This window comes from Alternaria viburni, assembly GCF_023758015.1.
Source record: "Alternaria viburni strain BMP 2772 chromosome Unknown scaffold_4, whole genome shotgun sequence".
Taxonomy (NCBI): Eukaryota; Fungi; Ascomycota; class Dothideomycetes; order Pleosporales; family Pleosporaceae; genus Alternaria; species Alternaria viburni.
Window position 1 is genome coordinate 795,384 of NW_026055773.1, and position 14,007 is coordinate 809,390.

The following is a 14,007-nucleotide window of genomic DNA, read 5'->3' on the forward strand; positions in this document are numbered from 1 at the left end:
CTGCCTGCTGGGACCTTCCATGGAAATCTTGTCAGTGCCGTGGCCGTCGAGACGAGATTGCTGGGTACTGGTGACTTTGTGCCTCCCGCCTGAGCATCTCTCCAGCATCAGCGGTAAGTGGAACTCACAAACGCATCGTATGTTGACTCCAGTGTTCATGTTGTGACACAACAGTAGTGCAGCGGAGTGACACGAGGGATCTTGTCCCTCCGACATGCTCCTTCGTCGTAGCAACGATGCGGACAGCTCGGTGACCCCTCAACGCAGCGGACCAACGTCCGTCACCGAATGCAGCTCACTGCATACATGTACCCACCATACCCACCTCGAACGCGCCGTGCCCATATTGACGGCTCCACCCGTACCTCATTACGATCACGCGAATACGTTCGGTAGCGCGGCCTCGACGGCCATATACACTCTCGGTTGGAATGAGGCAGTGCTGTCGAGCCGCCTGGGCTTAGCATATACCGTTAGGCTGGACTGGACAGCTGCCAGGCGCAGCTTGATGTACCACAGTGGAGCCTCATGCATGCTGTATGCTGTGTCTTGCAGGACATGTGTTGCTACACCCACGTCGTAGTACAAGGGGCAGGGCCTTTCCGAGGATAGATGTCTTGAGTTGTCTGTTATCATCATAGCGAGACATGAATCGCCATGGCAGTCCTCCTCAGTCCTCCTCAGTCCTCATTCAGACGATCGGCGCCGTTCGATCGTGCCATCGCTTGAACTCGTCCGCTCTGCCATGCCCAAATGAAGCTATGGAGCCGCAAAAATGCATCATGCCACACATCCGGTACTGAGAGCCCTGGCTACCAGCTGCGCTAGGCTTTGCTGCCATTGCTGCATATATCGAAGACACGCATCGTGCTGAAGGTACTGAGAGTATCATGGCTCATGTGCGTGTTGATATTGAAGTGAAGCAGCACAAGACTCCCAAGTACCCATAATAAGGGGGTCGCGACTGTATCTGTTTTGTAGGCACCATGGCGCCAGACAATGTAATCGTAAAGATACTCTAGTGATCGTAGACTTAAATGGGCAGGGTGTGTATAGTGTTCTCAGAACACAATCTAGTACTAGGTAGTATTTGACACCTGGAACGCTCTACTCCCTGAACGTGTACTGGCCACCACATTGTCGCTTACATTGATGAACGTAACCATGTCACACAGCAACGTCACGTTATTTGAAGTCAAGTCATGAAGTCCGAGAAGAGTTTAGACAATCCCTCTTTGTTCGATTTTCGGACTCCAGTCGGCCTATATCGTTTCAAATGCAGCAAGACATCACTCTAGCCAGATCAGTCGACGCTCCAAAACCCCCAAATCGAGACGTTGCCCAATCGCAGGTGGACATAGTGTCCTGGTATCATTGATATCATAACCACGGCCAAGCGTAGCTAGCCAGAGACTATAACGAGTCTCTTTCCGATGCCACCAAAGCTTCCATGTCATAATTCATATTCCCTATTCCCCGTGTTTTTGCCCTTTTGTATTCGTGGTAGACCTAATCTGACCAACTACCCTTGCATACCGAAGCCAGGCTCAATACCAGCCTGCTTCAACGCCTTTGCTTTCCGCGAATCCGCCTCTTTCTTCTCTGCTTTTTGGGACGCCGCCAACGCGCGGACTTGGTCTTCTTCGGCGAACATTGCGCCTTTGGGGTGTTCTTCTCGGTCGAGGTCGACGGTCGCGCATATGGTGACGTTCTCGCCTCGTACGGTCATGACACCGGGGAGCTTGACGTCGTGTATTAGCCAGCGGGGCACGGAGAGGTCGGAGGAGGGCGATGCGTCGGGATTGCGGGCTGCTATTCGCTCGTAGCATTCTGTGAGGACGAGGTTGGCTGGAGAGTGTTAGCTGGGGTATCGATGACGCGGGGAGGGTTGGTGGTGGACGCACCGAATTGGTCGTAGGAGCGTAATATGCCAATGTACTCTTTCTCGTCACGTAATAGCACGTCGACCTTTTCTGAATTGTGTCAACGTCATGTCCTCTCAGACTCCTGGCTAGGTGTGTCCATACTGTCCACCATGTCTAATAGCATTGCCGATGTCAGGAAGGCCTGCGGTGGGAGGTCGACGGGGAGTACAGGGGGCGGCGCCTGCCCTCGTGCACCACCGAGCATGTTTGCATGTTGTGGTGGTGGAGTGGCACTGTATACGCCTTCGTAACCTGGGGCGGTATTAGCACTGCGCCATTGTGCGTGTCGGCGGGGGTCGTGGCTCACCAGAAGACGGCGAGGGCCCGCGTGGAATCTCGGAGCCCGGGGGTTGCAGCTGTCCAGGTGCCTGCATGGAGCGCTGGAGCATGGCGTTGAAGTCCGGGCCCATGTTTGGGGCACCTCCAGCGGCCGCGGGGCCTCGTGGTGGGCGTTGGTTGTAGGCCATTGTGGGAGGTTGCGCAGTGAGTCGGGCGAGAGTAGTGGTGTTGGTTTAGCGGTTGCGAGGGGGCGATGGGTACGGAGCTATCATGGCGAGGCGGCGCATACAATTCTACCTTCACTCGCGTGTTTACGTCGTTGACGCTGCCCGAAATCGCCAACCACTCACGTATGCCAAGCCCCGCTAGTCATGAACTCTGGATGGGAAAGACGTCTTGCATCATCCTAACTTCTATCCATTTGTCGCTACGTCTCATTGCCTAGCTATACTCGCTCATAATACGACCTCGGGAAGCTCCTCTGTTTAAGTTCGGGGTTGTTGGGAAAGAATTCTCGTGCAAAGATACCCATTTGTTCACTGAAGTAGAGGAGCTCTTCTGCGCAGCCCTCAGCATCCAGATCAACGCCGTCTTGAGGAAACATCGATATCGTGTAAATCCCAGTGGACATTCGAGTTCTTCATATTAGACTGTACACAATTCTCGACTTGTTACCCAGTACGTGTCGTGCGGTTTGAGAGACTGGACAACACTCGTGGACGAATCGGAGCTGAGCTACGCCGCAAGAGAGCTCCATTTAGGGCGAGCCTTCTTCCTGCATTTGCGCTCTGTTTCCCAATCATATCGTTCTTTTTTTCAATCGCACTCAGCTCTCAATATATTCTCTGCTACAGTGTGCTACACTTCAACTCATCGGTAGACTATCCACCTTCTTTTCGTCCACGATGGCTGGCATATTCAGAGTCTTCAAAAGTAAATGGATCACACCACCAAAAGAGGTCCATGAAAATTATACTGGCAGGAACATCATTGTGACTGGTGCGACTTCGGGTATCGGCGTAGAGGCAGTCTTCAAGTTTGCGAAATTGGGTGCCGCCAAAGTCATCATCGCCGCGCGCGATGTGAAGAAAGGCGAATCCACGAAATCGGCTCTGGAGGCTCGGCTCGGACGCAATGATCAGCTGGAGGTTTGGGAACTCGATATGATGTCGTATGACAGCCTAGAAGCTTTCGCCAACCGTGCACACGCGCTTGACCATCTCGACATAGCTGTGTTGAACGCTGGTGCTTGGCGAGTGAAGTTCATACAGTCAAGATATGGATGGGAAGAGGACATACAGGTCAACACACTATCTACAACACTTTTGGCCGTTTTGCTTCTACCAAAACTGAAGGAATCTCAACAGCACACTGGCAGAATTCCGGTCCTGGAGTTTGTCAACTCTGGTCTACACCAACGCGCTGTTGTCCCACCAGAAGTCCGGCAAAAGCCCAGCGTACTCGAGCACTACAATAAAGAAGAAAACCACAAGGAGGGTAGCCAGTACAAGTTCTCCAAGGTCTTCCTTATGTACGCTACGAACAAGCTTGCCGAAGAGATATCTTCAGGCGATGTGATCATTACCAGCATCTGCCCTGGTTGGGTCAATACCGACTTGGGACGCGACCGCTTCTTTCCTGGCGTGCACATATTGGCGTTCTTCTTCATCTTCTTGTTCATGAGATCTGCGGCTTCTGCTGCGAACATGGTGTTGAGTGGGACCACGCAGGGGGAGAGTGTACATGGCAGGTTTTGGAAAGAGGACAGCATTCAGCCAACTCCACCGAGCCTGGCAGGGCCTGAGATGAAGGAGCTGAGTGCAAGGATGTGGGATGAGATTATCGATGCACTGGAGAAGGATGTCCCACATATCAGCAAGGCGGTTGATGCGGCATTGTCGAAGCGCTGAAGGTTGGCGGATTTAGAACCTAGAATTAGAGAAGACAAGACTACCAAGAAACTTGATGCGTAGCTGTATGGTGAATTGCAAAAGACGGTGCCGTGTTGCCAGACCCAGGGGCCAGCTGACATGTGGCTGAGACTAGAGGCGCAGGCACCTCCACACATGACGTACCGGCAGCCGAATTGGAGCATCATAGTGCCTAGAACATGCATCGGGTGCCTCGAAGCCTGCGCAATCCCTCGTCCAGCAAAGTCAGACAGCTGCAGCCCGCTGAGTCGGCTGAATGCCCAAATCGCCCTTCCGCCGCAAGCCCGCCGCCCACGGTCCCTCGTCGCTCCTGCGCTTCCTCTTCCCCCGGACTCGAGCACGCGCGCGCCTTCACCTCTCCAAGTTCCGCCACGACACGCTCCACTCGCTCAAGAACAGCGCCAAGGCCCGCATCTACAAATACATCGTCTACCGTCAGGCTGCCAAGGCGCAGGGGAAGCAGGGTATTGTTCAGCGCCTACGAGGCTACACGCGGAGGTTGAGCGGCCGCAGCTATCTCGAAGATGCTGCGAGGCTGCGACGACAGCAGATAGCCACGCGTCCGGGAACTACACCTTCCGGCAACAAAGCAATGACGTACCAAGAGAGCTACGAGGCGCGAGAGCCTGGCACGCGGAGACGGAAGCTGGCGGGCTATCTCAAGGCCGCGAACGAACTCCGGCAGACGTACACGCAGCAATATGCCTCCAACTGGAGTAGCAAGGAGGCACAATATGACTACGAGGACGATACACCAGGCGGATTCCCAGATGCCGCCGTCGTTAGAAGCGGGCGGGAGGAGATGATACTCTTTCCCAGCTATGCCCGGCGACACATTAAGCGGAAGCCAGAAGCACAGCCAGGCACCATCCAAGAGACGGAAGGCCAAGGGCGCGACGTTCGAGACTCGACCGGCGCCGGCGATGCCGAGTTCTGGAAGCAGCAATGGAACAACTACGAGGATGACAACGCGGTCGTCGACGTCGATGTGCGCGGCTGGATATACTCGCCACACAGGGGGCAGATGTCACGGAAGCAGAGGCTATTCATCGGTCTCGCACGGCAGTTAGTCGGCGTACAGGCACCTGCTACGCCCAACTCATCCGCGGAGAGTAGTCGCGATACGAGTCCGCAACGGCATGGCTTCCGCGAACGAGCCCACCTGCGCGACGCCCAACAAGACGAAGCCATGGCAGCTAGAGAGGCCGAGGAAATTCTACGGAGGGGCGAGAGAGAGGCAAGAGCTGCAGCACGCGGTGCTTACAGCGAGAGGCCAGCCAAGGACATGGACGACACGCAGCTATACCGGACAGAGAGTGGGAACAGCACGCGGCCGAACAACGGCAGGACCCACCAGCTCGCTCACAGCACATCCAAGGATTCCATGAGAAGCGAAGCCAGTATTCAACCGTTGCAGAAGAGAGGGTCATGGAACCAGCCGTCGGAGATGAGCCCATCAGAACTCGCTGAAGCCAACGCTCGGTTGATGGCTCGGCTGCGACATTTCCTAGCGATACCCATGGCCAATACTCCCATCAGTGTCTTCTTCTACAATGAGAACATATCGAAACAGAGGACCGTATACACCGACGCTGCAGGCCATTTCAGTATGAGCGCGGCTTTGGACTTCGTACCCACCCACGTTCGCATCTTAGCATCAGACAAGCTATCGGCAACCGAGGAAGTGATTGTCACTGCCTCGCAGGGTATCAGCATAATCAGCGACATTGATGACACAATAAAGCACTCCGCTATTGGCAGCGGCGCTCGCGAAATCTTTCGCAACGTCTTCATCCGCGACCTAGTCGATCTCACCATCGATGGTGTCAGAGAGTGGTACAACAGAATGGCGGAGCTGGGAGTCAAGTTCCACTATGTCTCCAACTCGCCCTGGCAGCTATATCCTGTCATCTCCAAATACTTTGAGTTAGCTGGACTACCACCAGGCTCATTCCACCTGAAGCAATACAGCGGTATGCTCCAAGGCATATTCGAGCCCGTGGCAGAGAGAAAGAAGGTCACTCTGGATAAGATCGCAAGAGACTTCCCAGAACGAAACTTCATCCTAATCGGAGATAGTGGCGAGGCGGATCTGGAGGTTTATACCGATTTCGTGCTTGAAAATCCTGGGCGAGTTGTCGCCGTTTTCATCCGCGACGTCACCACGACAGATAGCCCGGGCTTCTTTGATCCTTCCACCGGGTCCTCACCAGGCGACCACTCTTCATCAACACCATCGACACAACGTAACAGTGGTGGTAGCTCGGCAGCTTCGACTAAGGCTCGACCGCCATCTGAAGAGCACGACCCTGAACTGAAAGCTGCCATTGCAGCCTCATTACGTGACATGGATGCGGAGAACAACAAGCGTCCAAGTTTGCCTAATAGGAAGTCCTCTCCGCACACCACATCACAACAAGCTTCCTCGAACAATCTGATAGACCTATCCTCCGACGATGAGGTAAATGATTCACCCGCGCTGAGGAAGTTCAATAGTGAAACTCAAGCCGACAACGAAAGACATCGCTCATCAGTCGCCTCGAACGCGAGTATGAAGTCTGCGCCGCCGCCTCCTAAGAAGCCAGTCGCTTTAAGGAGCCCGTCGACGGAATCATTCAATGCGCAATCCACTTCCAACCCGCGACCGCAACCACCTAAGCCCCGAAAAACCTCAGCGGCTGTCACTCAATCCAGTCCGCTTGCACAGCAAGTCAGTGCTTCAAGAAGCGCAAACACATCAGCACTCTCCAAGCCTCCAGTGGGACCTAAGCCATCTATGAGCTACCAGAGCCAGGCGTCAGAGGACCAGCAGTCATACGCTGGTATGGCTCGCGACAAGTTGTGGTCTGTCTACAGTAATCTACCCGCACTGCGTTCCACAGAGGAGCCCGGTTCCAATGCTTCCAGTCTAGATGTAACTGGTGTTCGCAAAGGCCCACCTCCACCTCCGCCTCGACGCGGAAACCGCGATACAGCTGCAAGCGCAGCGTCTTACGTGGGCTCCAAAGCATCGTCAGCGTGGCAGAACGCACCCTCTATACCCTACCATAGTCGCCCTCAGGCCATCTCTGCGCAAACATCTCAGCCATTCTCTACTGCAGCGCCGCGGCAAGGCATTAACCGCACCAGCACAGGTAGTACCCTAGGTGGTGCTGCAGGCGAGCAGTACGGCACAAAGAAGGAGCAGTTGTGGCGGCAGAGATGGGCACATGCAGAGCAGGTTCTCTCTGAACAGGGCGTAATACTGCGAGTATGGAGGGTAGGCAGCGACATCATGGGCGAGGCAGAAAGAATAGTCAAAGAGGCTGATAAGAAGTTTAAGCGCGACGAGCAGCGAGGCGAGGCGGGGAACGGGACTACTGGCAAAGCGAGCGAACAGAAATGAACGCAGCGTCGTCGCCTTGGACAATTGGTTGTCGCGTTATTAGCGGGTTGCCTGTTGTCACTACACACATGAACATAGCGAGCCGTATTACTATCCTGTTATCTCTCCCAATGCATGTCTCCATCCGCTGCGGACATGCCCCACCAAAAGAGGCCTCTCGAGATACCTCGAGTTGGAACCAAGGTCGGTTTTGACTGGTAGCGAGAGCAGCTGTACCATGAGTGTAACTCCCGTGATGCCACGGCAGCCCATTTCTGGGTAATCGAAATCTCGCGCGGACGCTCCACCTGCACACATTCCACAAACGCATCTCCCCCGTATCAAGCGTTACGCCACACGAGATTTAAACTTCCCCAAGTCCATTTCCCTGCCAAGCAAATCGATAGTGCGCATATATCGCCCCTGGAAACCGGAAGCGTCGAACCCTCGCGCCTGGAGCCACGACTAAAGAGGGGTGTGGTACCACGGCATCTGCGCACGTGCATGATTGTTGTTGTGAGATGGCTGGACTGCCCATGTTCAGGAGTCGTGATGTCATGGCCCTTGCTAACTGCGTATCAAAACAAAAAGACGCTAAATCCTGCCGCTTGTGCCAGCCTGCCAGGTACATAGTTGGCGACACGCGACTGCGACGCGCCTTTGGATTGTTACCCTGTCTGCCTCTTTTTACATCAGCTGCTTTACTACTACTACGCACATCCGCTCAGCATCGTAATTTTCGGTGATAGATATTGAAAATGTATGTAGTTTTGGTGTTGTTCTCATGTTGCGATTGCGATTGCGATTGCGACCGCGATCGCAATGGTGATGATGCGCCGTTTTGTTGTTCGCGTCCAGTACGCGCATTGTCACACGCTGGCGCTGGCGCTGCCGGCTTGAAGTTATGATATCTTTGAGAATGAAATGCTGACTATGATGTTCTTCTGCGTAGGCCATCCAGCAAAGGAAAGCCAACGGATCCTAAGTTGAGGGAGAAGGTCAAGGAGGAAGTGAAGAACGAAACCAACAAAGACGGTGGTGGCAAGGGACAATGGAGTGCTTGGAAGGTGAGTTTTGTACCGTACACTGTTTCGTGCATAGACTGACGCGATTTGTAGGCTAGCAAGCTCTCGAAAGAGTACGAAAAGAAGGGCGGCGGCTACGAGAACGAGGCTGGCAGCAAGAACGAACCGAAGAAGGGGGCTCCACAACAAAAGTCCAAGGGCAAGAAGAAGGCCGAAGAGAAAGAAGAGAAGGAGGAAGAGACCGAGAAAGCAGAAGACGAAGAGCCTGCGGAAGACGACAAGGAGAATGAGAAGAAGGAGGATGCCGAAGAGGAGAAGGAGAACAACGACGCCGAGGAAGAGGATGCAGAAGAGGAGGCCCCTCCAAGCGCGCAGAAGCCCAAGGCCAACACTGGTGCGAAGAAGACTGGCGCCAAAGCTGGTGCTAAGGGTGCGGCAAAGTCTGCTGAGCCAAAGAAGGCAGCCGCTCCTAAGGCGAAAGCCAAGGAGAGGACAGAGGGAACCAGGAAGTCATCGAGGGTTGCCGGCGCTGGAAAGCGGAAGACGTATGACGAAGATGAGAATGACGGTGAGGAGGAAGAGAAGCCAGCCAAGGGTAAGGCGAAGAAGAGCAAGTCCTGATGATGCGACGCTCTACGTGCATGCTTCTTTGGATTACTGGTGCGTATCGTGACCGATGGTGTAGTCACAGGGTCAATCGAGTGTATCCGCAACCAATATGGAAGGTTCGATGGGTATAATGACAGTTTAATTATTTCCGAGATGTTTACTCAACGCCTTCTCCATGCGATCGCGCGTCTACTCCTACTAAGCTTACTCGCGCCTGCCTGACCGGAAAGTGCAGGCCCGACGAGATAATCCGCACCGATGAGTCTAGTGTCGACCTCACCACACATTACGCCCCGGCCCCAGTGCCCAACGTGGCTGCAGATTGCCAAGATCTCACACCGATCATGTTGCTGACTGCGAGGTAGTCGGACTCTCCGAGCATGTCGCGATGTTGACGGAATCAACTCTACCGCCGGGCAAGCGCACCCCGATCCTGCAGTACAAACTTGAGGTCAGCGCTTCTCCTGCACGCACTTTCGGTCTGTTGGTCTTACCAAAGCTCGAAGCCAGCCGTATGCATAGTGCCTGATTGCGCCGTCGTCATGGGCGTGTAACGAACATAGTCTCGTTCCTGGAACCCGGCTTTCGAAACCACCGTGGCACCACAAGGCGTAGCGGATACTCCCTGGACAATATTAGCCGAGATGCTTTCTCTGAGCCAGTCAGACCTACCAACAACGCATCGTCGAGATCTGCTAGCTGAGTGCAATAGCTCACGAGTCTTCCTGCATGGCCTCGCCGCCAATAACAGGGTGCCACTGCTAAAGTACAGAGGCGCATTTTGCCCTCTAGATGCCTATTCTCCGCTGTCAGCAATCTGCGTCTAGATACGTCAGTTATGCATACTGCAGTTTTGCTGGACGCGTGACTGCGTTATAGATCTCCACGGCTTCAGTACTTTGATCTCTTTCGAGGTCAGGGACATTCAGTCGCTCAGCAACGCCAGCAAGCACGTCTTTGGGTTGGAAATGATGGACATATGCTGATTCTGATTTGAGCTGAATACTGCATACTCCTACGATACTTCTCCGTGTCGGAAGGACCGACTTGAAGGACTCTCGCAACGCTTCGTACACGTGTTCAGACTCGTCTTCTTGAATATTATCTTCTGCAACGAGCACCACGCATGCAGGATCTCTTAAGGCTTTCTCGTACTGAACAAAGTAGGAAGATATAGTGTCAGATGGAAATGTCTGGTAATTGACGCGTTGAAACTGAAAAGAAGGCGAAGAAAAGAACGCAGCAGCCGCAACAAGCGAGATTCGGCACAGGTCATCTAAAGTAGCTAGGCGTACGCCTTCTACAGATGGAAAAAGCATGACTTTGCTCGGCTAGTAGCACTGCAAATACGAACTTCGTTCTGGGGAAACATATCGAAGTTCAATATGCAGGTCATTTAAAGCAATGCAATCTCGCAACAGAGTACGCATGCATTCAGGAAAGACATGCTACCAACATCTCTTTGTCTACGATAAGCACGCACTGCCATTACGCATAGTTGTGCATAAAGCGAGTTGAGACATCATACCCGCATTTGTATGTTGCTTGGAATACAGCGCTGGCATTGGACGGGATAAGATCCCGTTGTCGAAAGGTAGGCCGCCTGCCTTATAAGCGAATTTCCTTCATGGAGGACATCGATACGACTTACAGGTGGCAAACTTAGTCGATACTACAGCGAAGAAGATGAAATCAATTGCAGCGACGATAGCGGTAAACAAAGAGACGGCGCAGATGCAGGAGTAAGATGAAGGTTGTGTGTCCGTCTGGTACGCGAGGCAGGTTCGCGGGGAGATGCAGCCCTAACGGAAGCTAAGACATGCATGGCACCGACACAATGAACCAGTGTGGTTCTCGACCTGCCTTTGGTGCCTCCTCGAGCCTTCCTACCATCGAACTCGAAAAGCAACGATCTACCGTACCGGCTTTGCTTTACGGCCCAGGCCGCCATCGTTCCCTGCTACACGGATCTTGCCCATTACTTCTAAGCGAATGAGCGACACGCACCCTCGCGACACGTCCTCTGAAGTTGTACGCAGTCAGCCGCAGCCCTCCATGTCTACCACCAGTTCGCAGTACAGGAATGCCGCCCAAACTCCCTCGCACTACCAGGACTTCCCCACAAGCAACCACGACCCTTTGTATGGCTTGGGCGCATGGCAGCAGCATCATGCTCCCAGCCACGACTCGTACGCTGCCGGCCCGTCAACGGCGCAATTCTTACAGTACCCGGCAGTCGGAGTAGACTCCGCTGGTACGCATCCGCAGTCTGCTCCAACGGCTTGGTCTGGTTACGTCAGACAGGCACCTCTGGAGTGGCAGCACGCTGGACCTGAGCAGAACTACACGACGCGCTCGACCGTCCCCTATTGTGATGCTGAGGGGAGCGCGTCCGTGCCGCACCAAATTCCCACAATCCCGCGCCACTATCAGCACCAACACCAGTACCAGCACCAGCCGGCGCTGGATCTGGGGCACGCATTACCCTTGGCTTCGCAGGATCACGTCTTTCGCAGTACAGAGCGCTTTAACGAGCTGCGCGTTTCGTCAGTAAGTGCACACAAGCAATGTTGTGCCCTGCACTAGGTTCGCGACTAAATCATCCAGGAGTCCCCCGCCAATACGGTAGACCCACCGTACTCGAATCATGCTCAGAAGCTACCTCCAGTCCCACGACTCTCGCATTCACAGCCGCAGACTGTTCTGTTGCACACGAACCACGCGCCACAGGTACCATTGCAGCATGATGTTGCGTGGGAAGCGCATCAGCAGTACTCTGGTCATGTTGGCGACGCTGTTACCACCCGAGCTCCAGATACGAGGCACCATAGCACGTCTACTATCCCTTGGCCCATGAACCCCGTCGAAACTTCCAATGCGCCTACTGTTTACGAGCCTCCTCAGACCATGCCGCGGGAATGGGCCGTCGCTGAAGCACCACCTGATCATGAACTTTACGCACGGCAGCCGGTCCCAGTCGATCAGACAACCACCCATTTGTTGGCTCAGCATAGACCACCGCCAAAGAAGAAAGCAGCCAAGGTCCCTTCGTCTTTCGTCGAGCGCCAGGAGAAGCTGAAGGTGTCCAAGCGGAAGGGCCCTCTTCAGGAAAGGCAGAGGGAGAAGACCCACACCATGCGCAAGACCAAGCGTATATGCGTTCGTTGTAGATTCTACAAATCAGGGGTATGCATGTCCAACACGACGCAGTGCAAGGCTAACGAATGTAGTGTGACGAAGGAGATCCGTGTGAAAAGTGTGAGAAGATCACAGGCCACGCCCGGTCCTTTCGCGAGCCCTGTTACAGGGAGCATCTCGAAGACACCAGTCTTATACGTCGTTGTAAGTCATTGCAATATCTGCTGCTTGTTTGCTTCTCACAACAAGACAGGCAATGGCCGCGAGCACCAAGAGGAAGCCGAGTTCCTTGGTTACGACTGGATACACAACAGTCAACTCTACGAGATGGAGATCATCTGGAACCTCCCCGGCTACGGTCCTATACCGAACGCACAGCCTATGCGTATCGCCTTCCGGCCTTATAGCCCAACGCGCGGCCCGCTTGATGTCGCGACGTCCGTCTGGTCCAACCGGGATGGACAGGTTCCGTCCGTCGAACAACCGGCCTACGCCATATACGATACTGCGAATCTCGTCCAGGCTTACGAACGGTACTTCTCCAGCCTTCAACCCGCGATCGAGGAGTGGATATTTGCTCGCATTCGGCAGGACGAAGTCGCCTATCATACCTACCAGGAGGTGGTACGCATGCGAAGACTAAGTGGAAGCAAAGCCCTCGATCTCGCAATGCGACTCCAATGTCTCTCCGTCGTTTCCCAGGGATACGGTTCTGTCTTCTCGGAGAACATACCTGGCATACGCGAGTACGATTATCGCCGACTCGGCCGTAGCGACTACGAAGCCTACGACCGCAACTCATGCGACCGCCCACTCCCTGGCGCCATAACCCACCAAATGGATGTCGCGGCTGTGAAATACCTTCGCAAACTGGAAAAGCTTTTCGTCAAGGAACTAGTGGCGCTGATTTTCAGACCCAGGATCAAGCCTTGGTATGAGCTCTTTCTGGCATTCTATGTCATCTTCTGGAATCTCGAGTACATCCATCACGGTGCGCAAGACTACATCAAGTCAAAGAACGGCACAGTAAGTGGACGTCACTATCTCATTTTTCCTTTACAGATTCTGACCGCTCTAACTCTGCTAGTTGCTCGAGAACCAGGTCAGCAACGTGGTGACCACTCAGATCAAGAAGTGGGAATTCGCTTTTCCAGTGCTGCTGTACCACTGGCGCTGCATTCTTCGGGGCTACTCCCCATTCAAATTAGCACGCGACAATCCGGACGAGCTCCGGGAGCGAGGTCATATTGATGCAGAAGGATTCGCATATGTCACAGCCATCGCCAATCTATTTGACCGAAATAAGCCCGGTAAGTTGGTACCGTAGATCCGCTACTGCAAGTCATTTGTTAACCAGCGTAGATCGCTTCCAGCCGCCGCTTACCGGGTTTGCCGCAACGCACTGGTCCACCTCTAGTCAATGGATCGTAAAGCTTTTCAAGGAAGCTGGAGCGTAACGTTCGCGTTTGCTCCGTGTCATGTTGTTCCCCTCTGTTTTTTGATACCCAGTCATTTTGAATGGCATTCGCGAGTCATTTTCTAGCCTGTTTCGCGGGTCGCGGTTTTGTGGAGAGAAATGGGAGGCAAATGTGATGAATATTTGAGTACGTCTACCGTCAGTCTAGTCAACAGGGGAATACTAAATCAGGCCAATAAAAAAGTATGAACACAGGAAAGCGCCGTCATTCTCTGTCATCATTGCGAAACGCATGCCAAATTTGCTCAAGTCATTTCTG

The 14,007-nt window shown here is 53.8% G+C and overlaps 5 protein-coding genes across 5 annotated transcripts; 4 read left to right on the forward strand and 1 right to left on the reverse strand.

Moving 5' to 3' along the window:
- Positions 1-1,522: 1,522 nt before the first annotated feature.
- On the reverse strand, positions 1,523-2,392 carry J4E79_002538 (uncharacterized protein; the record flags this gene model as incomplete). Its single annotated transcript, XM_049351436.1, has 4 exons — positions 1,523-1,848; positions 1,905-1,973; positions 2,028-2,177; positions 2,233-2,392. The coding sequence occupies 4 exons, from the start codon at positions 2,390-2,392 to the stop codon at positions 1,523-1,525; spliced, it is 705 nt and encodes a 234-aa protein (XP_049214074.1).
- A 717-nt stretch (positions 2,393-3,109) lies between these two features.
- Positions 3,110-4,114, forward strand: J4E79_002539 (uncharacterized protein; the record flags this gene model as incomplete). The annotated part of the gene is made up of 1 exon (XM_049351437.1): positions 3,110-4,114. The coding sequence occupies one exon, from the start codon at positions 3,110-3,112 to the stop codon at positions 4,112-4,114; it is 1,005 nt and encodes a 334-aa protein (XP_049214075.1).
- A 277-nt stretch (positions 4,115-4,391) lies between these two features.
- Positions 4,392-7,520, forward strand: J4E79_002540 (uncharacterized protein; the record flags this gene model as incomplete). Its single annotated transcript, XM_049351438.1, has 1 exon — positions 4,392-7,520. One exon carries the CDS (start codon positions 4,392-4,394, stop codon positions 7,518-7,520), a length of 3,129 nt encoding a protein of 1,042 aa, XP_049214076.1.
- An 801-nt stretch (positions 7,521-8,321) lies between these two features.
- On the forward strand, positions 8,322-9,145 carry J4E79_002541 (uncharacterized protein; the record flags this gene model as incomplete). The annotated part of the gene is made up of 3 exons (XM_049351439.1): positions 8,322-8,356; positions 8,452-8,566; positions 8,618-9,145. The coding sequence occupies 3 exons, from the start codon at positions 8,322-8,324 to the stop codon at positions 9,143-9,145; spliced, it is 678 nt and encodes a 225-aa protein (XP_049214077.1).
- Positions 9,146-11,188: 2,043 nt separating this feature from the next.
- J4E79_002542 (uncharacterized protein) lies at positions 11,189-13,728 on the forward strand (the record flags this gene model as incomplete). The annotated part of the gene is made up of 6 exons (XM_049351440.1): positions 11,189-11,683; positions 11,744-12,319; positions 12,364-12,475; positions 12,525-13,297; positions 13,359-13,581; positions 13,634-13,728. 6 exons carry the CDS (start codon positions 11,189-11,191, stop codon positions 13,726-13,728), a joined length of 2,274 nt encoding a protein of 757 aa, XP_049214078.1.
- Positions 13,729-14,007: the final 279 nt, after the last annotated feature.